This window comes from Dermacentor andersoni, chromosome 5, assembly GCF_023375885.2.
Source record: "Dermacentor andersoni chromosome 5, qqDerAnde1_hic_scaffold, whole genome shotgun sequence".
NCBI classification, from domain to species: Eukaryota; Metazoa; Arthropoda; class Arachnida; order Ixodida; family Ixodidae; genus Dermacentor; species Dermacentor andersoni.
Window position 1 is genome coordinate 134,826,324 of NC_092818.1, and position 26,889 is coordinate 134,853,212.

The 26,889-nt window shown below is 41.7% G+C and overlaps 2 protein-coding genes and 1 long non-coding RNA gene across 4 annotated transcripts in view; 2 read left to right on the forward strand and 1 right to left on the reverse strand.

The window, feature by feature from the left end:
* Positions 1-17,871, forward strand: LOC129385076 (carnosine N-methyltransferase). The gene is made up of 8 exons (XM_055071035.2): positions 1-249; positions 1,099-1,312; positions 2,992-3,140; positions 7,348-7,488; positions 9,191-9,369; positions 12,873-13,093; positions 14,049-14,226; positions 17,166-17,871. Exons 1-7 carry the CDS (start codon positions 152-154, stop codon positions 14,208-14,210), a joined length of 1,164 nt encoding a protein of 387 aa, XP_054927010.1. The 5' UTR covers positions 1-151; the 3' UTR covers positions 14,211-14,226; positions 17,166-17,871.
* LOC129385077 (uncharacterized) overlaps positions 9,367-26,889 on the reverse strand; it is a 22,339-nt gene continuing 4,816 nt past the window's right edge. Inside the window, exons 2-3 of the long non-coding RNA XR_008612625.1 lie at positions 14,115-14,221; positions 9,367-9,456 (exon numbers count right to left, since the gene is read on the reverse strand). This is a non-coding gene — a long non-coding RNA (uncharacterized lncRNA). The remainder of the gene's footprint in view (positions 9,457-14,114; positions 14,222-26,889) is intronic.
* The window catches only part of LOC126531223 (sodium-coupled monocarboxylate transporter 1-like), a 93,614-nt gene continuing 88,380 nt past the window's right edge, over positions 21,656-26,889 (forward strand). For both annotated transcript variants that reach the window (XR_008612624.2, XM_050178659.3), the window contains exon 1: positions 21,656-22,481. Coding sequence is in view for 1 of the 2 variants with exons in the window: in XM_050178659.3 (XP_050034616.1) it covers positions 22,140-22,481 (342 nt within the window). In the remaining variant the exon portion in view is untranslated. The remainder of the gene's footprint in view (positions 22,482-26,889) is intronic.

Below are 26,889 nucleotides of genomic sequence, written 5' to 3' on the forward strand. Positions count from 1 at the left end.
CTTTGTGTCAGCGTTTTCTTTTCTCTTATTTAATTGCCCTAAGAGATATCGGGTTAACGCTTTAGGAAGGATAGATCTCTCATTTTATTGGTTCTTTTGTCGTGAGTATTTTTTTCAGCTGGCCACAGTGACAACACAAAGTCGACCAAGGATGGCCGATGACAGCAGTGGTGGTAATGCGAGTATTGTGGACGATCCAGAAGAACGAAAGCACTTTCAAAGAATTGTGAACGCTTTTAGATCGTATAGGTAATGCTTAAGAAGAGCTTCTTTACCTCTATTTGTAGGGTGTCTGCGGAGATGTCTTATGAAATAAAGAGACATGACACTCGTGCCACATTCTGATTGGATTGTAAAATCGAGCGTTCCTTATTGAAGTTTATTAGATATTGACAACAAATTGATGGCTTAAACGGGCGCTGAGTCGTCTTCGACATCCCTGTATACTGCATGGTTCAACAATCTCTGTTTTGTGGATAACTTAGTGTACTAGAGGCCGGAATCACCACCACCGCGAAATCTGCAGCATTTTTCTGTTGACTGTCAGTTCAAGCATCGACGCTGCATTTTGTAGCCTTTTACGGGTTTGGGAGCCGTCAGTTTAGCCGGTTTCGCACTATGTTTGTCGCGTTTGAAAAATAGATTATTTTAGCCTATAACTTAAGGCCGTCCAAAAAAAGCATTTTCAGATTGCGCAGGGTGTGTTGCATTATTTGAGAGCACTTTTAAGTCAATGCGACAGTTAAGAACTGTTTCGCCTGTTTGTTGAAATGCACTGAATTTGAACTTTGGTGGCGTAAAGGCTACAGAACACGCCCAATCCCATTCACTTAAACACCTATTCAGGCTTTTGCAAGCGAGTATGGTCTACTGCAAATGCTCTGAAATGAAATTCGCCCTGAGAATTCAGTGACTTCTAGGGACCATTTTTGCACGTTGTTGGTAAAGTGCTGTATGAGAATTGTAATTTCCTCGGTTTTGTTTATTCACCATAAATCGAAACACACAAGTTGAAGTATTTACTATTTTTGCCCACTTAAATGAGTGCCCAGTTCCACTTGATGTGCAAACCGAATAGTTGTTAAAATTTGTTTGCAGGAGTTACTCGCTTCGACGGTTGTGTAAAGTGGTCAAATATGTGTCAAGTCTCCCGGCCTCCCACCAGCTCATGCTCAAGAGCTACCGGCAGCACCTGGACAGAGTCCGGATGGCCATTGACCACAATCACGAGGTTCTCAAGCTGGTGGTTGAAAACATAGCCCACATGTTTGAGAATGCAGACCACTCTGACGATGTGAAACCGACAAACCAGGTTCGTTGAGTGGCACTTGATTTTCTTATCGCAAATCCATCAAAAGAAACAGTGATAAAGACATGGACGAGAAAGGAAGAAGACAGGACGAGTGTTGTCCTTTCTTGTCTTTAATGTTTGAGCAAAGCAGCACACTGCATGAGACTGTCCAGGGGATGAAGCACACGACACCCGACACTGACATTCTTTAATGTACATCTTGCCAAAAAAAACCAACCCAAAATTTACACCTTTCCCAATTGTAAGTGTAGCAAGTTGTGCTTGCAATTTCAACAATGTGTAATTCTTAAAGGACGTGTAACGCTCCAGTAGCCTTTTCATATTGTGTCTGCATGTGAATATAAACCTTGTTTCTTGGTAAGAAAAATGCCAATAAGTGGTGACAAAATAAAGGCAGACCACCACAGTTTACTAATGTCTTGCTTGAACATGAGCAGTGGGTCATATGAGAGAGTGTTGTGGTTTATCATGTCATTGCACGAATGTATTAATGCATTAACCAAACTTTCATCTCTTTGCCAGCAAAACAAATTTCTCTGAAGGCATGTGATTTATCACGAAGAATTACGTAATTTTAGTCTTTTTATCATATGTATTTTATTTGCTTGCATATTTGTGTTTCGGTATTGGAGTGAAAAAAGGCAAATTTTAGTCAACGAATGTCTCGACAATGGATGGTGTTTCTAAATCCGTGTGAATTGCTTGTGCCTCCTTCAGCACCCTTGTCCAATACTACCACTGCTACTTTAGTGTTAAAACTAGCAATTAAAAATTGAATGAACCAAAACCATTGTTCAATAGCAAACGGACTGCAAAGGTTTTTCGACTATCTAGGGCAGTGACGAAAGCATCATAGCATCACTTAAATCCTATCTTTAAAAGCTCTTTTTCTATTAAACTAGATCACGTGATATAGACGTGGACTGTTACAAAATAAACTAGTTGTATATCTGTGCACCATTCATTTGTCTGTATTTTCCTTCTTTTTCTTCTTCTTCTTTTTTTACACAGCGCGAGAACAAAACTATGAGCGGCCACCAAATATAACCCCTTTGATTACCATTTTCCACTTGTCAACATGTCCCACCTGCCCTGTAACCTATCCTTTGTTGTTCTTGAGCAATGCACACTTTTGTCATATGCCAGCCTCAAAGGGCTACCATAAGTGCACTGCGAAAATTTAACAAAAAATTACAAAGGAGTAATTGGCAGGGAATTGCTGTCCGTGCTGCTCCAGCTGAGAAGGACCAATCAATTGAGGGAGAATGGACAAAGTAAGCATTGTGCTCTTGATAATTCCGTTCATATTAAATACTTTAAGAACATTTCTTTGGTAATATATATTTCTTCAAAGCCATTTCACCCATTTTGGCATGTTGCTGCTTTAAGGAAGGGTGTTTCAGGGCCTCCCTAAACTAGAATTGGAAGACCTTCACTATTTGTGACGTGCTGAAAGTTGTGCAGGTATTCCCAAATTTCTTGTCTAAGTATAGGCTGCAGGGCTGAGCAATGTTAATACTCTATTGCTTCTTTCGTTTTTTTTTTCTTTCTTTGCATACACATCCTGTGTATTTATTGTAAACTACAATGCATATAAATGGTACCAGGTACCAGTGTTACAGGTAAATTTTAACTGATGTGTTTGACTTACTTTCATGTGCTTTTCCTGTGCCCTGCAGATTCAGGCCACGACGTTAGACATGGACAAGGTGCAAGGTGTCCTGAAGCAGTTTGTTCGGGAATGGAGTTCTGAAGGTGCCGAGGAACGGCGAGCCTGCTTTCAGCCCATTTTGGACACCATTTCTGAACACTACCCATTAGATGAAGTGTGAGTGTGACAAACATTCTGTGATAAACACTCAGTAGTCTGCACAGGACCTATGTGCCTAATCTTTGCATGGTTTGAGCTTGAGCACCGGTCGCTCAAGAGAATATGCATTGCATTTACAGAGTATGCATTGTATAAATCTGTGAATGTACAACGCATGAACTTTGCTATGACATGTGTTGTGTTGTGTTACACTTGACCTTTGATGCTTTTTATGTAATTATAGCGCAGTTCTACATAAATCTCGGCCACAGTGGCCGCACTTCGGGGGGGGGGGGGGGGGGGGGGGAAATGCAAGAACACCTATGGGTGCTTAAATTTAGGTGCACGTTAAAGAACCTCAAGTGGTCCAAATTATTCAGGAGTCCCCCACTATGGCATGTCTCATAATCAGATCATGGTTTTGGCATGTAAAACCCAATAATTTTTTTTATGCAGCTTGTGCAGTGAAACTTTCGCAAACTTCTATTGTCTATTGGTGGAGTTGATCATTTGTATCCGTGTTTTAGCTGTCGCAAATATCTTCATAGGCTGTTTCTACCCTGATTATAGATACACAAAAAAAAATTAATAGCTAAAATTTCATATATGTAGTCCTGTAGTGCACCACAAAGCAGGGCAGGCCATTTACCAATTGTGGCCCTATTGAAAAACCACTGCAAAATATTTTTGTTCTTTCACAATTTTAACATAGCATTGGAGCCGTCTAAACAGCACAATAAACAGCAGTGGTCCACTGCGCACATATTGTGGGTGGGCGTAGTGCTTCGTATTGCCAACATATGGCCAATGTAAAATCCTGTGGTGTCATCTGGTGTACAGTAATCGGTATATTACTTCTGCAGCATCATTAGCATCTCTTGTCGCCTGGTACAGTGTGAAAACAGACTCGTCTCCAAGCCTTTAAAGAGACATGAAAGCAAGCTCGCTTTTGCTGGTAACAGCAGCAGCCTTTTCTTTGTTTGTCTTTGGCAATTACTTGTTTGTTTATGAACGTTGTAAGTGCAACGTTGCCCTGTCCATTCCTCTTACTTGTACTCACATCCGTACTTGCTGGAACCCCTATACGCTCGCCATACACGAACTGGCCCAGCAAACCACACTACTAAACTTGTTTTTATGATTCACTGCTGTGACCTGTCGCTATGACTACCTTTTTGCTGTGGTAAACCTTATCTGTAGCTTGAAGCCTTGTGGGGAAGGATTTTCTGTTGTTGACAGTGGTGGCACGTTACAACCTTCTTTTCTTTTTCCAAACTGACAAAAGATTTTTTTTTCCAAATACTGCTGCCATATGATAGGCGAGAAATAGAGGAGGGAACTCGAACCTCTTTAGGCCGTTAGGATGGTGCTGCCAAACAGTGGTTGGTGATAACAGCTCTTCATTTCGGCAGTTTCATGCCTGGCAAAAACGAGCATGTAACAATATTTTCCCTGTTCAAACACAAAAGAGTTGTAGCACATCACCGTGAATAAAAGCAGCCAGTCATAATTTTGGACAATTCCTTGTTGCTGCAGGCGTGCATGACCACAAAAGCAGTGTCAGGACAGCTGAAGCACTGAGCTTGTTTGCTAGTGATCTAAATAAATAAATTTCAGCAGCAGCACTTTCCTGTAATAAGGAAATGGGGGTGTTTATACTAGTTGGGGCTCCTGCTCTGTGTATTACAGTAGTTAATGTGGCTTTCTAGTTCACTGTATCATGGATCACATTGTTTGCAAGCTGAACCTGTACATTTATTATCTTTAATTTTGCTTTTGAGCCCTATTACCTTCGACTCACCGATTGATGCCTTTCTGGGCCACTCTTACTGTGAAGCTATTGCTTAAAATGTCAACATAGAACTTAGCTTTGCAAAATTAGCCTTGCGGTAACAGCTGTGTTACATGAAAGGCATACGCTTGCACTAGAATTCTTTATTGTTACTGCTTGTGCTCTGTTATGGTTGAAGAGACATGTATACAATATCCATGCAGGTTCTTGTAACAACTAGGAAGTTTTTGTAAGAAGCTTCTGGTTGTGGGTTTCCCGATTTTGTGATATCCTGGGTTTGATGACTGATTAGCGCCGTACCAGCAAACTACCCATATAGACAATGCATTAAAAAACTCAATTTCGTGCGAGTTGTCATATGACTATCTGTGTGAGGGAGAGTGCCCTTCGCATTCTGGGCTCGCTCCTTTTCTTTTATCTTCCCTCACTTTCGCTGCCCTCACATCATTCATTTCCTCTTCCGCTTCTTTGCATTACTCGTGACGCCAATCTTTGTCCCTTCATTGCCATCTCCTTGCACTTTCTCTCACTCAACATTTTTGCAGCGGCTGCTCCCATCACCAGATTTGTCCTTGTACTAGGCTGACAGTGTTTTTTTTTTTTTCAACTAGCCAAGCTTGCTACCTCTGAGCAGTTGTAAGAGGGCTGTCAGCCATATACTTCGACTCATCTAGTGTGAAGTCTCATGAAAGTGAAACTATCTCTGAAAGTGATCACCCAAAAATACTGGACCAATTCATATGGAAAGCGCGGAAGCATGGGGCAAAGATTGAACCGATTAGCTACTAGAAGACATGCAGATCTTATCGGATACACATGTTGAAGCAAGCAATTCTTGCAGAGCAATAGCCCATAGTGTTAATTGAAACTTCTCACAGCTCTGTTGAGTGAAAGCATGTATATATAGGCATAATTCTTCTTGGCCAAATTTTAAGGTGCCCGAATTATCTGATGTTTTCACATAGTCCCTAGAAAGTACTGTATTTACTCGCATAATGATCGGACTTGCGTAATGATCGCACCCCTGAATTTTGTTGTCAAAATTCGATTTTTTTTCCTTTCCCGTGTAATGATCGCACCCCGAACTTGCCACAGCGATATGTCATGTGCCAAGCCTAGCTAATGATGATAGCACTTACCATCTGTCAAATGCTGTTGAATGCTACGCGAACGACTCTTCCAAGACATACCAAGCGGTCTGCATGCGCTGAACATTCTTAAGCAGATGTCCCATTTCATTCCTTTCATCACTTTCCGCACTTCCATGAAAAAAAAAGCTACAACCAAACTTGCGTTGGCTTTATTACGTGTAGGCTTTATAACAGTTGTGGTCAACAACAACAACAAAAAAGGCGCTTTTCGATTCTTCTCGTCTGCACTCGTGGGCACGCAACAAATCGCGAGCAGCAATGATAGTAGCCACATTAACACTGATACGTTAGAAGTGTACCCTATTGATACGACGACACTTGTAACACAGCTAAAATATTCGCCCACCCATAGCGGAAGCGTGCCGTATTAGGATAGCAGTGAAGACAAATGCCGCAGTTTCCGCAGCATATGTTTCTATGTCACTGGCAGCTAAGCGCACCCATCTCTGTTTCTGTCCCCTCAAAGTGGATATGGCTACGTCATTGTCGCAAACTTGCCGATATTAACGATATTATTCATTACTGATACGGTAGAAACAGTTTCAATGCATGTAACATACTCACGAGAAGAAAAAAAAATCGCATTCGGCTTGTTCCACTGGCCGCCATCCTTGTTTTGGTGTCCCGCACTGTTACAGCGCCAGCCGCCTATTTGTTGACCTGTTGTCATCCCACAGCAAATGCGGGATGAAAAAAAAATATTTTTTTCTTTTCGCGGGAAATTTAACCCGCGTAATGATCGCACCCCTGAATTTGCGTCAATATTATTTGACAAGAAAAGTGCAATCATCATACGAGTAAATACGGTAGTATACTTGGGGTTCCCCTGTAGCTAGTTTTGTGGCTTGGCCTGCAAACACACCTAGAGCTGAAAGGACCAATAACAGCTACCGCTGTAAAATGGTCAGTGGCATGTCAACATTAATGCTTTGTCATTGACGTGAGCCAAGGCTAAGCTAAAGCCAGATTCACCACTTATCATTCTGCTAATGTGACAGAGAGCATGGCAACAATGGTGAATTATGTTTGGCAGTATAGAGAGTGCTGCCATGTACTCATGCTAGCTGCATAAGCCACGCTGTAACCGTAGTGCTAAACCCAAGAGGGATCACGCATGTGAATCCATGCACTTCAGACCCAGAATACTGTGTGCTCAAGGCTTTTATTGACTAAAGCTGTCTCTTATCGTGTAATGGAGTGCTGGCACACATATCACACAGACATTATTTTGTGTCACTGAACGGTTCTTGATATGCCAACAGCAGGGCATCTGCCTTTTCAGAGAGCCAGCTTCCATTCAGATACTTGTGCCAGGAGCAGGCCTCGGAAGACTTGCCTACGAGATTGCTCGGCAAGGTTACTGTTGCCAGGGCAATGAGTTCAGTCTTTTCATGCTGTTTGCTTCCAACTTCATCCTGAATCGGTGAGTACCATCCCCTAGTGCTCTGTTTACATATTGAAACTTGTTGACCTTTGATTGGAAGCTTGCTTTAAAAAATGCACTGTGTACCTCTGGGAAATCCTTTGTTGCATTTCTTCAGTCTGTTTACATACCATGTGATTGCGATCAACAAAATGTTTAACAGACTAGCAGTATTGACTGATTATTAGGTTTCCACGCAGTTGTACTTGTGTTACTTGATAAATGAATGCATAAATATTCATCTTTTTTTTATATATAGCCTCCTGCATACTTTTGTACATGTAACCAACTTTTAAAGTTGACTTAATTATAATAAGAAATTTAATTACACAGTAGGGGTGGCAAGTAATAATACGCAAAGTTTGCCTGCAACTGCGGCTTCACAGCAATTTGAATCTTGTTGCCGTGAAGCCACATCGAATAGAACTTGTGTTGTTGTGAAGCCAAACTTAGAGGCAATACCTACAAATAAATGCGCTCAACATTGCTGTGTGAAGCCGCACCATTCTTCAACGGAGAGTGGCAGTAAATATAGTGACTGTAAATATGGTAGAAAGGGGGAATAATGAACATTCAATGCAAGAATGTTTCCTGAACCTTGTTTTGAGCCTTTGTTTTGAATCTTTTGGCTGGGCTACTTTTATGAAAACGTGAATGTTGGCATGTGCAGTTATTTGCATGGGATAAATTACATGTATATACGATTTTATCATGAGCGTGGGAATATGAGCATGTGGGTTACATGCTCGAGGAGGGTGTGCCCACGAAAGCACACCAGTTTGCAACATCAGAGTTAAGGCGTTAAGTACTTAATGGCATTGTACTTCTCTGTGAAACCTCAAAAGTAGCCAGCTGCAGCTGTGTTCACTCACCCATATATATGTGAATTTATTGTTATGGCTCTGTAATAAGGGACGGCTGACATGACACTTTTGACTTGCCCCTTCTCTGCACTAAATGAAGGTTGAAGCCCTTTAAACAATAGCAGAAATTCTGGCACTTGCCAGAGTGGCCCCAAGTAATTTACAATAATACTTGTTTCTGCTAACCAGTTTTGGGTTCTAATGCCCAGGCGGTAAATGCATCATGATGCCATGTCATGATACCTTCTCCATTCTGTGATCGCTGCAGAGGCCACGTACGAGCGAAGCCAGAAAAGAAAGCCTCTCAGAACTGTTCTTTATTTTTTTATGATCAACTCTATCACACCTAGCCTTATCGCTACACGAATTCAGCAGAGTTTACTCTGTGTTGTGATTTCACCATAACATCCACAACACAAGGAGTGTACTTCAGGACCAACTTTAGTATCAAATTAAAATACTATCTTATTAGCGTTCCCTAACCTTTACACTTGCCGAGTATCATCATTTTGCGTTCGAGAAGCATGTAGTTTAAGTAGAGCTCTTACGACTTTGCAATTATATATGTCAGTACAGTCGGAACTCGTAATGAAGTTTCATGCAAGAAAAAAAATACCTCCGTTATATTTAAGCATATATATATATGTTACATGCTGGTATAGATGAGAAACAGATTTACTTTCTTATATCGTGTTGATTATATCAAGGTTTGACTGTACCCTTCTAAGCACAAGGCTCTTCCTTTCTCAGATTAGCCTAGACTAGTATTAACGAAACTACAGTGCTTTTTCTTCTGCCCTCGCCCATGCCTCTCTCCCTCTCCTCCTGCATGCTTCTAGGTGCAAGGGCACCAACTTGTACTGCGTGTATCCCTGGGTGCACCAATACTACAACCACATGGCCTCGAAAGACCAGATCAAGCCTGCCGAGTTCCCAGACGCCAATCCCAGCGACGTTCCTCCTGAGTCACAGTTCTCCATGGCGGCTGGCAACTTCGTCGAAGTGTACAGCTCACAGTGTGCGTGCACGTTTTCTTCCAGTGTGTTAGCGTCTGCATGGACTGTATCGTGTCTCCTTCTGCCGGTCTCCTTCTAGGCTGCAGTTGCTATGAAAAGAAGGAAGTACGTAAGACGACCTTTGGTTAAGTTTCTCAAACCACCAGCGTGAAGCAATGAAACAGGAATTCAGCCTGCCTGCATGCCATAGAGCCTGTTAAAAGAATGCTCGTGATTTACTGTGTTGTTTATTCTCTGTGTTTCAATAAATATTAATTCATTTTGGCTGCCAAATGTGGCACATGCCGCATAGACCTTCGTACTGATTATTTTTGTCCCGTGTGTGCGCTATGCAAACTCCCATTGTTGTGCTCATTTTACAATACTGTACAGTAATTTGCGCTACAAAAATGCAATTAAATTTGTTTTATTTACAATACAAAGCAGCAATTTTCAGTTCAGAAGCCCAGCTTCCAGTCAAAGATTAATTTTTGTCTGCAAAAGCTTTAAACACTCGAGCATGTCGGGAACAGCACTGGACGTTTGACATTCTCGCCTGTTGTCGCGTTTTTTCTTTTGTTTTTTTTTTTTTTTTTTTTTTTGCCCTGCATTTCGCACTGCCATGATTATTATTGTTTGTTAGGATTCAGTGGAATGGGATATGGAAAATATACTCACTGTTCTGCTTTGAGGCGCACAGGTGTTGGAACGTGTGCTACACACGCACAAACATTCTACAAATTCCAAATAAAAAGTAAAAAAAAAAATGGTTACCCTAAAGTGAACACCTAATGCCATCTTTTGACTACAGTTCTAAACTTGTCCAGCATATATTGGCTATCGCACCATCTGCAACTATCTTTTTAAACCAACAATACCGCCTACCTGTTGAATCGCCAGCTTTGGCAATTTGGCCGCCTTTCTTATGCCCGGTGGTTAACAGGCTTTGGAAGCCAGTGGATTAATAGTCTGAAAAACCTGCCTTGTGCATGGCGGGTCAGCACTAGGAAGACCAACAATGCATTCTGTAGCACATTTTTGGGACATATATAAAAGAATTTTGCTAGAGGGACAGGACTTCATTACCAGCTGGCTTCAATTCTGCAAATGCAATACATACCCATCATCACTTAGTAATTTACTAGTGAAACTGTTAATTATGTGATCGATGTTAAGATTCAAGTAATCTGCCTGGAGAGACAAAATATGCTGCCTTCTACAGGTGATACTTAAAAACATTCTTGAACTTAGAAAAAGAACAGGAAGGAAAAAAGGAACATGAAGTCGTACATATAATGTAAAAAATTAACAAGGTGGGATACCTTGGAACACTGAATATTTTTGCAGCCTGGAATTGAGGTCTGCAACCTGGAGCAGCACATGCTGCTAACACAGTGCTGTACTATTACAAGCAAAAACTAAACGATAGCACAGCTTTTTCGTGAAGCCTGCACTCCGTAAACTTTGGATGCCAATTGTACATAAACTCATAAACACCCAATGGCACTGCACCGTCATCTGACAGTTTAACATCTGAAAAAGAATGTCACACCTACACGTACGTTCAAGCCTTGTTATAACGAAGTCACATACATTGGTTACAAGTAGCGATTTGATTTCCTGGCACCTAATTTTTTCTTTAATTTGGCAGGCATACGTCTGCATATAGGAACTGAGGTTAGGTCTACTACAACAATGTGTGAGTCAGCGAGCAAAAGACCTGAGAAACATTCAGACCAATGACAGGAGCAGAATCTCTCTCTTTTTTTTATTCAGCTTCCCTTTCTTCTAACCTCGCAGCACGAGGCACGAGACACGCGCGCCGGAGCATGCCCTATATAAAAGGTGGCCAAGGAAGATGATGATGGCATCTAGGTGCACTTAATTTCCTCAGAAAACTCCGCACATATCAGCACCTGTTTCTTTACAGTACCGCCTTTTTGGCATTTTGTAGAAAAGCTCACATATATTTAAATTCTGAAGGAAACAACAATACGAGAAAGATTTATTGCCATGAAGGCAGCAAAGCAAATTAATTGCGTGCAGTAATTAATTGATTTTTGTTTGTTTGTTTGTGTCTACACATTGGCATGCAGTACTGATGGCTCCTATCTGGAAGCCGTCATTTTTTACCCCATTATCCTTCACATTTTCCAGAGCATAAGCTGACATGCGGGAGGAGTGGGGAGGAATGGATGCCCACTAAGCTCCCTTGTCCGTTCCCCTTTATCATGACGCGATTGGTGAAGTCCCCGGTATTAGGGTGAGGTACAGGCGAGGCTGGCTAAAACAAAGCCTGCTTGTTCAGATTACCCACTCTGACCCCCCACATGTGCAGGAGCTTCTGTACCAGCTGAGCACGATTAAAGGGTCTTAAGCACGAGCGTCCAACCCACTTGGGAGGTTCTGCTCACATTGTGTGGACCCAGTGTGATGAGCCACAACGAATTCCCAAATTCGGCACTTTTCGGTTTAAGCCGAATCCCTCAAATTGGAATGTTCATTTATCGGTAAAACTCCAATCTCTAGTTATAAGCATATATTTGCTTAATGCTGATTTCAATGAGAAACTTTTTAGTTTGTACTTTGTTATGTCCAGCAATTTTTTTGTATCCAAGTTTGTTATGTTGAGGCTTGACTGTAATGAATTATTGAATATAGCATACTTATGTTAATTCGATTCCGGTTAATTCGATCCCGACCAAAGCTCCCGGCCAGCACCCATGCACTTTTGTGGGCCCAAACTTTCTATATTTTATTCTAAAATTGACCTTTGCCGGATAATTCGAACTTGACCAATCAGCGTTCATGCGCCTGGCCCGTATAGCGCCTTCCTTTTCCAACGAAATTGAGCTAGCAGCTGCCTACGCAGTGCAGTCGAATACAAAACAAAAACTGCATTTGTGATGTTTGCTTTACCGCATAACACAGCTGTATTGCGGCGAAGCTGACTTTAACATTATGAGGCGAAGCTGACTTTTGGCCACCATTGTGCAACAGATATTCGACCTTTGCCTATTTTTCTTGCTAGAAGCTCGAGTCCGCGCAATATTTTTACTTTTTTTAGGAACTTCTGTCATTTATACGTTAGCTTTCTACTTTGGATGTATAAAAAATGGGCATACATGTGATTTGGGGCGTGTTGGAATTGCACAACTAGTGGCAAAGGAATCAGCAATGTGGTTTGGCTTCTCTTTATGTATCTTGTTTAATTCGACCCATCGGATAAGTGGATCAATCTCGTTTGTGCAGTCATGGTCGAATTAACGGAAGTCAACTATATACACAAGTAAATCTAGCATGTTTCTCCCTGATATAAGCATGTGACGATTATGTGCTTATAACAAATATTGAATATGATCAAGGTATTTTCACGTTGGATGCAACTTGGTCACACTGTGATTCGATTGCATATCCGTGTTCATTATGTCAAGGTTTGACTCTATTGTCCTTGTCAAGGCCTTTTGTCTTTGAAAAACACGCATCTCTTGCCTTGAGTGAGGCTGTATTTTACTTTTTGTTGCAGTGGAAACGTGGGACTGTGTGGCAACATGCTTCTTCTTGGACACAGCACCAAATGTAGTGCTGTACATAGAAACCATAGCGCACATCTTACGGCCTGGAGGCCTGTGGATCAACTTGGGTCCCCTCCTATACCACTATGCTGACTTGCCAAACGAGGACTCAATCGAGCCCAGCTACGAAGATGTTCGGCACATCATTCTTGCCATGGGCTTTATTTTTCTGGTCAGTCACTCTTATCGTGACCTGTGTTATTGCTGTGAGGTTGTAATGCGACATGTGCTGTTACCTCTGCACCATAATGCACGAGGCGCTTGTAGACCAGAAATGATGTAAAAAAGAAGTTTAGAGGAAACTTTAGCTTAGGGGGTCTGCCCCAGTTTTTCTATTCAGATACATATGGAAAAATAAATGCTCTCATCAGACTACTTCTGTACCAGTCCGAATTAAATTTATTGAATTTAGAAGAGGAAGCTAAATTCTAAGGACTGCTTGAAACAGTATTGCGATTTAGTGCTTTAAATTCTGGTTTTTACAAAAAATTACCCTAAATCAGTACATAAAAAATATGTAAGCACAAAGTTTTCAACCCTGTAACCTTGCACCAAAAGATAAATATTAAGATTTTCTAAACATTATCAGTTCCTCAAGTTGGATGAGTATAATGTAATATTCTACAGCTAACATTAAATTCTTGCATTGCATAGGTGTGTTTTGCATACTAACTCCTATACACAAATTATTGGTATAGTTTGGAGCTGTGTATATCGATATTGTCTGCTTTTTATGTTTGAATGGTTACAGTTTAAAGATTTGTGATAACCTCTTTTCTAATATACAGACTTCTAAACTAGACGCTCCTTTTCTCTATTTCTGCTTTCAAAGATTTTCGAATTTCAGCAATTTTAAAGGGTAGATTGATAACAAATATGGCTATATAACAAATAGATGCATTGCAGTTCATTGATTCTATCTTTATCGCTTAAAATGCGCCAAAGCATCTCAGAATTGGTTCAGTGGGCGCAAGACAAAATTATTTCTTCATTCCCTCTCATTGAGATAGGTGGCTCAAAGGTAAAGTTCTTAATAAGCGATGCTGGCAACCACTCACAGTATGTGATGTGTAGCTATTCCCAATTTGTGTATATATCCCAGCCTTTTTTTTTTTCTTTTCTTTCAGAAAGAAGAGACGGGTCTTCCAACACCATACACCCAAAACCCACGTTCCATGATGCGATACGAGTACCGTAGTGTGTTCTTTGTTTGTCAGAAGCCACTGCAGCCCTCAAATGCCGTGGAAGAGGCAATTGACGATGAAGTTGCTCACAGCGGTGACTCCTGATTCAGCGACTCCTGTTGTATGTAGAAAAAAAATTCATGGTACATGTAGAAATAGCATCTGGCTGAAATGCAACGACTCTATTTTTTTTTTACTAATATGTTGTCGTATGATTTTGCACAGATATAGGTAGAGTTGAGACTTGAATGAGCATTGATGTTTGTTGTGAGTCCCAGTTTGAGTCGGGCATTTACCAGTGAATGAAAGGCATCATCATTAATGGTGAAGAACTGTACGGCCTCTTTAATGACGTCCAACTTTAGGTGCTACTATACGGAAATTTACTTAGCTGGCAAATTGATTTTGCTATTCAAACATGAGTGGTGGACTTACAAACAGAAGGAGCAGTTCATTTATTCAAAGCGCAGCAGTGCAATGCAAGGTTCTGAAAAAATTGTGAAACAGTGCTTTCTTTTTAACCATCTCATACCCTTCACATATTTTGACTGTCAGAACCGGAGCAAGTAGTGTGTGTGTTCAGTGAAGTAAGAAGTCTACGAACCATTGTAATTAAAATATTGTGTAGTAACAGCAGAAGAAACGGTTATTAGGACTCTGCGACACCTTTTATTAAAGCCTGGGGAGTGTGTCTTGTGCTAAAGGGAACCTTCTCGCAATAGCTTTCCCACAAAACGAATGTTCCTTGTATGAGAGGAGTTATCAGCTGTAAACTTTTTCCCTTCTGAATATGGAAACCTGTACGTTCCCATATATCATATGAGGCATGTTCCATCTGATCCCCATATTCATAATATGAACATATGGGATGTGGTATGTATCGTATGTTCATATGAAATTATTGGATAAGAGGTATATAGATTATTTTGATAGGGTTCCCCTGCCATCCTGTAACAGCCTTGGCCTCTATTCCTTATTTGCAACTTTGCTTAAAGCTGTGCCACTGTGCTAATGTGGTATAATGTTCACTGTGCCCTGCCCCTTACAATGCTGACCTTCGGTATGGCATAGCATCCAAGATCGGTACATCAGTCTGCCCAATCTCTGAGGTGTAGTGTTATCATTCTCCAAAACCAGATGATGCTACCGCCTTATCGTCAGCAAGATTTAGGCTGCTTGGTCTTGATGTCTCAAGAAATCCTGCCAATGGCTATTGTGTTGAAGTTGAACCTCGATATAATGAACACAGATAAAACAAATGATTGGATATCATAAATGAAATCTAAAATGCTTGTCACCTATATCAGCATGTAATGAATGCATGCTTATAACAAATATTGGATATAATGAAGACGTTTTCGTAGAGGTTGCTACTTCGTTATAATGAGGTTTGACTGTATAAAAGACGACTTTCATGAATGGCCCATAATTTATTTTTAAAAATTGTCCCATAATGAATTTTGTAAGATCAATTTTACCAGTAGCAGACATCTTTAGCAGTGTGACCTTCTCGGAAAATTTTACATCTGTTAAGTATTTTGAAAAATAAAATGCAGTATAACACCTCAAAAAAACTAAGGTTGCAGGAATGAAGCTGTTTACAATATATGATGCTGTATGGGATTTTTTTTGATTTTTTTACAATGTTATGTATTTTTGTTGAAATAGATTTATTAATGGTCTCCTGTATTAGATGTCATAATTCTGTCAAATCCGCTGGATTAGCTAGAGATGTGGGCATTGCTTTCAAGTGATATTTCAAAGTGATGATAGGTAATTAAGCTAACACTGATTAAGCTAATTAAACAGTTGTATTAGTTGAAGTTGTGTTAGGGCACTTTAGAGCACATGTCCTAATTGCAGAATTGAAGCCGAGCAGTAATGAAGCAATATTCATTAAGCAGAAACCCATTGCGTAGCACCATTTTCAAGAAACAAGTTTTCAAAACGTGGCCAAATGCTTGACGTTCTATTTAACCCCTATCAGCACTTCATTTTTCATAGTGCCGATAAGTGTTAACTTGGACATCAGTGCAGTTCGCCAAGGATATTGAGTACTTATTTCTCAGAACTGGTGCTACGCACAGAGTTTCTACTGACTGACCATTATTTCTGTACTGCTCAACTTCATTTCTGTAAATGAGACTTGTGCTTTAATGCTTCAACTGCTGGGTATTTCTTCTGACTGCTCCTCAGCTCAAGCTGGGTTTTCTTTGCGTATTAATTCAGTGGACATTTGACACTAAATTGAGGCAAATTCTTCATCTTTGCCTTCAATTCAGATTTCATCAAAACTTTATAAAATCTCTCATCTGCCAAATGTCGGGTGGATCTGACAAACTAGTTTGCCATGGCTGCTGTGCAAAGTCTGTGAGAGATCCACAAGATATTTGCTCTACCTACTGTCAGAAGGTTAGCTTGCAAGTTTTGTGTGTTTACCTGCCCTTTCCATAGATGGCTCAACTGATACGCAGTAGTCTATCTTGTACAACTTGCTGCTGTAGGGACAGTGAGTGCGCTGAATAGAGAAAACGAGTACACTTGAGTAATCTCAAAAGTGCCAGTCAAAGGGTTAATGCTTTGTTACAATGGTGAGTTACAAGCTTAATTTTGTTAGTTAGCTAACATCGCTCTGCAATCTGTCTTGCAAATAGTGCCTGCCTGTTCAAGAATAATCCAGCTGATGTGACAGAATTGCTGTATCTAACACGAGAGATTTATTAAGTTGGTTTTCATTCAAATTTATAATTGGGAATAGTATGTGATTTTCCCCTGCTAATAGCTGCCCTAAGCAAGTTGTGATGTACTATGAACTGTGAGTAAGCCATCCCTTGTGTGTCTTGCACCACATCTATGAATTGTGAACTAGCCAATCTCTTCTCGAGAAAGAACTGCATAGCATTTGATGGATGCATTTACCTCTTGTAATGTTAGGCGTGTTAAGGTATCCAAGAAAATATTTTGAGATAATGCTTGTGTAACCTTTGCTTCCTCTTCAAATGTGAGATGAGCTTGTTCTCGTGGATCTTATTTGAACTGATTGTGCTTTGCAATTTGCAGGTGAAATGTTTCATGCAGTGATTCACAACTGGGCACAGTGCATTTGGGATAAAAAAAAACGACATTCTATAATTGGAACTGTTAACGTCTGCTGATAGCTCCAGGTCACGCTAGCCTCTACAAGGATATGCACCTTCAGGGTCACAAAGCGTGTTGTTTAGGATATTGCTCTGCTGTATTTATCTTTCTGTTGTGTAGGGTAATGACGTTATCAAATCAGCCAATGCAGTCATTATTGTTTGTCATTAGGCTCTGCCAGATTTGAGGTTTTTGTAATGCTGCTTACTTTTATTACTTGTCTGGACAGTAACACAATCTCAGCACAAATTTTCTATTCATTGAATGCATTGTACACGAATGTAAGCTCATTTTTGTTTGTGTAGTCATTTTGTGTGGGTTCAGTTTATAAGCTTCCAAAATGTTAATTCATAATCGTTGATGCATATTTATCAGTAAAGCTTTTCTTCTGCAAAGGTTAATCAGCCAGTGGGACTGAGAACCACAGATGAAGTTGCTTAACTTCATTGTTTAATTTTCTACAGTTTGAGATTACTTTCCCTAAAGCTGTTGTTAATGTCTCCTCTAAGGGCGGCTGCTTCTCAGATGAATGTGGATGACTTAATGCTTGAGTGTTGGCTCCTATGTGTGGCAAGGAGGATTGCTTCATGTTGTTGATATAGAAATAAATTCTACCAATGAAATCAAATGTGATGATGTGAGTGTGGTCTCTGTCTGCATCTTGGCTACATTTTGTAGAGTGATAATCGGAATGTTCAAAGTGTTTTCTATTCTCTGTGTCATTGTAAACACGATGAGTAGAAAAAAGGTACACGTAACTTTTCTTTTAGATTCTTCTGAAAGCAGGTGGGTGTGCTGTTGTGCTCAATGAAACAAGGTATCGCTGTTGCTCGAAACTCTGATTCAGGCACAGGAAAACTTTACATATAGCCAGAGTTGTACATGTTACAGAAAAAAAAATGTAACTGATTACAATTACAGCTAATTCATTCAAAATTGTAATTGACTGCAGTGGCCAATTACTGGCCCTGTGAAAGTAATTGAGACTAAAAAAAAGTAATTGATTACTCATATGTTACTTGCAACTTTTATTAACATTGCACAAATACAGTAAATAGAATTAACTGTCCTGTCTATATCCCTGTGTCCACTGCAGCCCTTCACACATTGTTTATCTTCACTAATAATTGCTTTCAAAAATTTTCATTGGTCGTCTGCCATAGTTTTCTCAGACACTGGAAACTCGCTCTCTATGTCCCTTGGAGGAAAGAGTAGTGTTGAAGCATACGGACACATTGTGCACAAGATTGCAATTACTGAATGCCACAATCCTCGTGTCTGGGTCCTCTATGAAGGGCAGCTCTTCATTGTAGCTGGGGCTAGGGGAAGGCGTTCCTGATAGGGCTAATTAAAAGTATAAAAATCATCCATATATAATTCCCTGGCAACAACATCCGAAGTGGCCATCACTAGCGGGCTATAGAAGTTGCCATTTCAGTTTGTTGGCCGAGATCTGGTGGGCCTTCTACTGGCACCCCTCCTCTTAGCCATCTAGACTTGAAAATCTAATTGGAACAGATACCAGCAAACGTTCACATCCGTTGAAAAGGTGGCCAAATCTTTAGTGTAGTTTAAAATAAAACTGTGTATTATTCAGCCCTAAGAATACTGTTTGTGTGTTACAGTTGCAAAAATGGTTGTAGGTATATGAATCGTGTATCACGAAGATAGAAATAGGCATTTAAAAGCCAACAGCTTCATTCTATATGAGAGGAGTGATAGACTGCACTCTGCAATGAAGAATAGAGTGGCAGTTCTTAGCACCTATGAAGGCCACTTAAAGACTCTTTGAACTGAGGGACAGTGAGAAATTAATTATTAGAGAAAAGCAGGAAGATCGGACTTCCAAAAGACGTGTGCAAATTTACAAGCCAGCCGTGTTCACGTGATCAAAACGTAACTGCAGGATGCTAATTGTGGGAAGGAGGTAACACTCGTATACGTTTTCATCTTTTTGGACAATTTCAATTGCAGACCGCTGGCATACTACTGTCATCATCATCATCAGCCTGGTTACGCCCACTGCAGGGCAAAGGCCTCTCACATACTTCTCCAACTACCCCGGTCATGTACTAATTGTGGCCATGTTGTCCCTGCAAACGCCTTAATGTCATCCGCCCACCTAACTTTCTGCTGCCCCCTGCTACGCTTCCCTTCCCTTGGAATCCAGTCCGTAACCCTTAATGACCATCGGTTATCTTCCCTCCTCATTACATATCCGGCCCATGCCCATTTCTTTTTCTTTATTTCAACTAAGATGTCATTTACCCACGTTTGTCCCCTCACCCAATCTGCTGTGATCCCTTAACGTTACACCAATCATTCTTCTTTCCATAGCTCGTTGCGTCGTCCTAAATTTAAGTAGAACCCTTTTCGTAAGCCTCCAGGTTTCTGCCCCGTAGGTGAGTAATGGTAAGACACAACTGTTATACACTTTTCCTTTGAGGGATAATGGCAACCTGCTTTTCATGATCTGACAATGCCTGCCAAACTCACCCCAGCCCATTCTTATTCTTCTGGTTATTTCAGTCTCATGATCCGGATCCGTGGTCACTACCTGCCCTAAGTAGATGTATTCCCTTACCACTTCCGGTGCCTCGCTACCTATCGTAAACTGCTGTTCTTTTCCGAGACTGTTAAACATTACTTTAGTTTTCTGCAGATTAATTTTCAGACCCACCCTTCTGCTTTGCCTCACCAGGTCAGTGAGCATGCATTGCAGTTGGTCCCCTGAGTTACTAAGCAAGGCAATATCATCAGCGAATCGCAAGTTGCTAGGGTATTCTCCATCAACTTTTATCCCCAATTCTTCCCACTCCAGGTCTCTGAATACCTCCTGTAAACATGCTGTGAATAGCATTGGAGAGATCGTATGTCCCTGTCTGACGCCTTTCTTTATTGGGATTTTGTTGCTTTCTTTATGGAGGACTACGGTGGCTGTAGAGCCGCTATAGATATCTTTCAGTATTTTTACATATGGCTCATCTACACCCTGATTCCGTAATGCCTCCATGACTGCTGAGGTTTCGTCTGAATCAAACGCTTTCTCCTAATCAATGAAAGCTATATATAAAGGTTGGTTATATTCCGCACATTTTTCTATCACCTGATTGATAGTGTGAATATGGTCTATTGTTGAGTAGCCTTTACGGAATCCTGCCTGGTCCTTTGGTTGACGGAAGTATAAGGTGTTCCTGATTCTATTTGCAATTACCTTAGTAAATACTTTGTAGGCAACGGACAGTAAACTGATCGGTGAAATTGAAAGAGCGCAATTGTTAAAATATGTGGAAGTGGTGATATATGCAAGTTTCGTTACCTCTGTGTTCACCAGGGGTAATTGTTAACTATCCATCTCTGACTTCAACAGTGCACTTAATACAAGGCAGAAAAAAGAAGGTGACGCATCACTTCACTCACTGCTAAAGTTTATTTCAAACTGAAGATTGGTGCATAACCCACAAGAAAACAATTGTGTAAGAACAGTTGTCACAGATTCATTCGCGAAGCCCCTTTCTCTTTACGAAGTTGTTCTCTCATATTGTTCTCTTTCTTTTCTTTCTCTTTGTCATTTTGATTGTTGATTTATGATGTTTTGTAGTATGACAATTGATCATCACTGTCATGCTTTTCCATTTACGCAGGCTTGGCAGAAAATTGACAGGCGCCCTAGCCACTTAAAACTCTGCGAAAATGAAAATAACATTTTATTTTTGTCATTGGCTTCGAACAAGAAATCAGAATCAGAAAATTACACACAAGCTGAAGACAGTTTATTTGCTGAAAATTGAACTTCATGATTTGGTACCCATGTCAGACGATACATGTGGCTACCACTCGTTCGTCACAGTAGTTGGAACATACCGTAAACTTGAATCTGTCGTATTGTTCTCGGTTTTGCTTGGGAAGCATTTCTTCAGGATTAATTAGGTAGCTGGTTATGCACATTGAATTTCTTTAACACCATGTGGCACTGTTATTTTTGGAATGGACTGCATGTATATGTAATTCATTTCGCTGTCCCGTAAGTGACCTCACAGGGTAAAATAGGTGTTCTTTACTTTAAGGTAAATACATACTCAAATACTCAGATTTATCCATTTGACTTATCCTTTTATCATCGCTGTGAAATATAGCTGCAGCCTAAAATTTGCTGCAAGCCTTAGACATATGTTTGAAACACTAAGTTAAGAATTAGTGTTCCTGTTTTAGCGAAGAGAACCACATCTAGCGTTTTTATCGGACAGTGACAAAACAAAACCGAAACTAGAGCTTTTAAAATTATTTATATGTAAAAGATATCAAAATTTAGTCATTTTAAGGCAAAAGGTATTCTATTTTGAAGAACTCAGTTATTTGACGAAGTGCAGTACGGTTTGTATAGTGTTACCATATGCAAAACAGTGGACAGTTTTTGTTTCGGAACGTAAGAAGTCGACGCACTGCGGTCAACGTAAGCACAAGACAGGTCCAAGTCAAAGCCACACACGGCGTTTCTATTGGAACGAGGAGCAGAAGCTGCCGCACACGCCGAATGATGTTCTCCTGACGCGGCGCGACCCTTCACCATCGCCTGGGGTTACATTACGCGCTTCTCTTGTCGCAACAGTCCGTGTAACGTTGCTCCGTCCGGTGTCGGGATGCGTGAGTGAAATTGATTCGTTCTCTGGCAAGAGAATTGCGGCGGTTTGTTTCGTTGCGCGCGGGAACTTCTCGAACGAAGACGAAGTTCGGTGAGGCTGATCGTCTTTGCGCATCTTGGCATTGAGTTCATTGACATTGTGTGACTCCGATGTCTGCCAAGACCTGTTCGCAGGCGCAGGTCTCCTTCGCATTGCCCGTTTAGGTGCCCAGTTTCGTTTCGGCGCCCGTACCATTAGAAATCTGCAATCGAACATGGAAGACGTGCCTAGGTTTACGGTAGCGGACTACAGCGTGATGTGCCTGATGCTGTGTGTGTCTTCGGGCATCGGTATCTACTTTGCCTGGCGCGACCGGCGTGATGTGTCGAACAAATCGTTTCTCATGGGCAACCGCGAGTTGGGAGTGTTCCCTGTGGCAATGTCGTTGATGGCGAGCTTCCAGTCGGCGACCACGGTGTTAGGCTATCCCGCCGAAATGTATTACAAGGGGACCCAGTTTTGGGTGGCCATCTTCGGACTGGCCATTTCCAACGTGATTGCCGCCGAACTTTTTCTGCCTGTGCTGTACAATCTCCACATGACCAGCGTCAACACGGTAAGCAGACATCGATCGCCCTACCCGCGCGCGCGCCGCTAATTTTACTCACACCGACGTTGTCGTCGCGTTATGGTCTGTGCGATATGCCCATTATGAAAAAATGTTCATCTCTATCTGTATCGAAGCTGCTTCATTGCACTTGCGTAAATGCTGAAGTTGCCACGTACCTTCCGAATTTTGAAACGCTTACATAATGCTGGAAAAAGTGTGACTCGCATTAAAACAATTAACAGAGTTGTTCCGGAGATTATTTTCAGGCCGAACCTATATATTTATTTCGGCTGTTTTCTTCAGGTTGCTACAGTTGAAGAAAACTACATTCCAACACTTTGAGTTGGGAAGTTCAAATCAACGAATTAATATGTATAAATATTTCATCTGCTGTTTTTATCCGCTATGTATATTACCTGCGCTGCTGCTTTGCCGGCTTAAGTAAAGCTTAAAGAGGCAAACTTCCTGCATGCGCCCACATAACTATGAGCAAGGACGTCAGATGAACCAAGAAGGTCGATCAGTATTGTGGTAATTATTGTGTAGGGAATTCATTCTCATTTCTCGTATGAAGTAGAATTCATTTAGAATAGTAGAATACATTCTCATTTTCTCAACCTGTAGAAATCAAGGTCATTTTAAAGGGAAAGAAACACAAGGAAAACAGTTTAGTGTTGTAATTTGAAAGTAGAAAGTAGCAGCGAAGACTCCTTGTTTCTTCTTATTTTTCTTTCTGTGCGCTATTTCTTGTTGCTGGCGGTAGCGATCAGCGAAAATAGCTTCTGCTACATTGCGGCACACTGGGGATATATCACCGCAGCGTTTTTTTTTTTCCCTCTCACTTGAAGCCTGTTGCGCAATCCTTCCCAAATGGGTGAAATCGATTTCCGCCAGCGGCCACAGGGCGTCGGGTAGCAACTCGAATCCCGCCCTAGGCGACCTGCAGATGTCGCGTGGTAAACGTTTCGACTTTTACACAAACGCCCCCGCACACACACACGCACGCGTGCATCCGCCTCCTGGTGAAATTTCCCGCCGCCCCTAATGGGTGTCCCTTCCTTAATGACGGTTCACACGAGATAGTGGAGGCGCGTGGCACGTGTGAAAGGAGAATGAATGAAAGAAAACAGGAAAGAAGGAAAAAAAGCGGGCCTTCCCGGAGAACAACCCCCGGAACTGATTGAGAGCTTTCCGCGAAGGTATAGAACGGGCGATCTGCTTAGGAATTGTGTTGCAATCGGTTGGTATAAGCGGACATCGGGACATGGCGCAATCTGGCCTGCCCATAATGAGCTTTACGCTGGCGTCCTTACTTAGCTCGGAAAAGACACCTTCCTGCGCTCGATCTCTCGCAACAGATTGTGCGGAAAGAGCCTTTGCAACAAGCAAGCAAACCGAGGTCATCTATCTAATAATGACCGGTGCTGCTGTTCCTTCGTAATTAACAGATGCAGCACGGGAAGGAAACCTCGTAGCATGTGCGAAGTTCCCGCGTATAGTTATCCCTCTATGATGATTACCCCTCTTTAATGACAGCGACTTTGAAAATTACTGGCCAGCACAATATAACGGGACATACATCGTAGCCTGAAGCAATTTATGGTGTGTGGACTGTACGCGACACTCATGGCGCTGTTCCTCCCAGCGTTCCCTACTTCAATCATTTATATTATGGAAGTCAACGTTGTGCACGAGTGTAGTTGGCAGTTAGAGTTTTCCAGAGCGCGCTTGTATCTTTTGGTCACGGTTGCCCGCGCTTTAGCTTCTCGCCTCTCAGCACCATTCGCGCTTAAAAGTTTCCTGAATGAAGGCGTGGGTGCTAGTTTCTCTGAGACGCATGGAATATTGATTTTGAATTTGCCGCCATTCTGGACGGAAGTTGACAGACGCAGGGTTGACCTACAAAATGGGACGGCTGACAGTAGCCAGATGAGCGACGAATGAATCGATTGCTTTTTTTTTTCCGAGTAAGGCAGTGCGTCTCTGTTGACGCTTTAGCGATGAGTTTCGCACGAGCTCGTGAAGTATGCGGGTCAAAATACGGGTCATCTCACTACAGCTGGGCTTCACAGTGAAGCTGGCGCGTCAGGGCGCAGTGGTACCTTGTTTTGCGTATTATCTCGTTTGCGAAAGGGGTCATATTTACGCACTTTTCTTTTTACACGTTTGGCCAGGAGCCACGAGCCATGAGCCGAATTTTGCCAAAAATACTGCAAACAGACTACTGCATGTTGCTAAGCAAATCGTTGGTCAAATTTATTTTCGTCAGTTCCAGGTGGACGTACAGGTATATCCGAAGTCGCGACATCTGGAGCACAGTTGCGGAATGGCAACTCCAGAGTTGGATTGATTGCGGAATCCTTCCACGTTTTCAAGTACCCGGAAAGGGATGAATATGGAATGATGCCACCCAGTCTCGCAGGAGGAATGGGAATGGAATAGCAACCAGAGATTTCGGAATGTATTTGAAATGGACTGGGAACATAGTCCTAACTGGAGCGCTCATTATTGGTTTTAAGCGAGACTGCAAACCATCTATTTGCAATTTGCAAATAGAGTGAAAAGGAGTTTGTCAACTTAATATTTGACTACCGTGAAACGCAATGGACGGGACCAAAGCAAGGGCAGACAGACGGGACAAGGGCTTTTTCTTTTATTACAATTCTCAAGCTTTACGTGACAAGGCTGTTTCAGTTACGTATAGGTGACTGTATGCCTCGTCCGCGATATTCACAAAGGACGCGGTATTCTCCTCAATCTACACTTCTGATGGCCTGGAAGCTTCGTTGCACTGGCGAAGTGCATTTAGGAAACGCAACTTTTAGTTACCTCTAACGTTTACTTAAGGAGTTTAGTTTCCAAGAATTATTAGACTTATTGAGAGCATGCGTGATTTTGTTTGTATGCTTGACGAAGGGGGGCAGGCCAAGAACGGTGACGTCGCAAGTGGTTGCACCTTGCGCAAGCCCGCGGTGATTTGGAAAGCGTGCTATCTTTTTTTGCCCGCTGTCGAGTATCAAGAAGGCGCAATAACAGGCTTTACTGGAAGGATTAATAATGAGATATATTAAGGACAACAGCACGAAACGTGTTTGTCTTTGTGCGAAAAAATAGCACGTCAAATTATTTGTCACGTCATTAAGATTTAAAAAAAATGTCTTTTTTTTTGTCACCATGAACACACGCGCAAGTAGTAAATCGTCATGCAAAGCGTTTCATTTACTGGAATTCGGATGAATAGAATGGACCCGCACATCCACTGTAACAGTGGCGATGGTCCGACTCTCGCCATTCCTAGGAGTTAAAAGGCGTGAAATTACGGGGACGTAGGTCGGCATTCTCATTTACTTTGCCAGCTGGGGACGCGCGTTATCTTCTTTTTCAAGCGTGCTGGTTGACTCAGTGTGGCCCCACGATGCATGGTTGCAATTTGTCCAAGTTAGTCCGTGGTTGCGTACGCGGATTTCACTCGAGCATATTCGCGATGATGTGCGCGGGAACTGTGGAACCGTTTTTGACGCGTAGGGATAGTGTCCAGCTGGCAACCATTCAGAATTGTTAACTGCTACGAAGTGTACTCCAAATTGTCATTTTTCCTCATACAAAATCTGTTTTGAAAACACTCGTGACCATTCCCAGCACTGCGTCGCGGTGCATCTATTTCACGCCCCCCTGACGCCTGCGCTATTTAATGGCATTACATTTGGCCGTAACTTGAAGCAGTACTATCGATTTTTGTTGTTGTGGATCTAAGCGGCACTCGCAGCGTGATCATAACGCGTCACGCTGAACAGACGCACCAACACCGCGCCGACGCATGCACCCGAAGTGTATATACGTCAGTCACGTGGTGTAGCAAAACAGTTGAGGCGCCAGAGGGCGAAGAGGGGCTCGCAGTGATGTCCCCCGAAAAACAGGGCCATGTTGGCAGCCCGTACAGGTTGCCGAGTTGCTCAGCGTTTTATCTCCCTCCATCCAACATTTTATTGCTGCTGCCGCATTGCTTGTCTAATTTTCTCTTTATTAGGGGCGTGCGAACAGCGATTTTTGAGACCGTATCGAATACGAATCGAATAGTGCCAGAAGCAAATTGAATCGAATATCGAATAGTTTTCGAACAATAGGTCGACTTTTTCACAATTGATGTAAAACGGTATTGACATCCTAGTATTCATAAGCTTAGCTAGCAACTTTCTGTCATTACGTTGCGCTGTTTATCAATATGCACGAATGGGCAGTTAGGAACAATTAAGCAGTTTGTTCGCATATACATGACTTTTTGGAGAGTGCGAATGATCCCCATAACGTACCCTGTTGCATTATATACGTAACCTGTTGCACTACGTAAGTTCTCCAGTTTTATGCCTATGTTATGCGCGCGGAGAGGGAAGTCATTGTACTCTATATCCAAATT

Excerpts from the sequence above, each read along its gene's own strand:
- LOC129385076 (XM_055071035.2), top strand. The coding sequence starts at position 152 with ATGGCCGATGACAGCAGTGGTGGTAATGCGAGTATTGTGGACGATCCA. Across the intron at positions 9,370-12,872 it reads CGAAGTGTACAGCTCACAGT|TGGAAACGTGGGACTGTGTG; the intron begins GTGCGTGCACGT and ends TTTTTGTTGCAG. Across the intron at positions 13,094-14,048 it reads CCATGGGCTTTATTTTTCTG|AAAGAAGAGACGGGTCTTCC; the intron begins GTCAGTCACTCT and ends CTTTTCTTTCAG.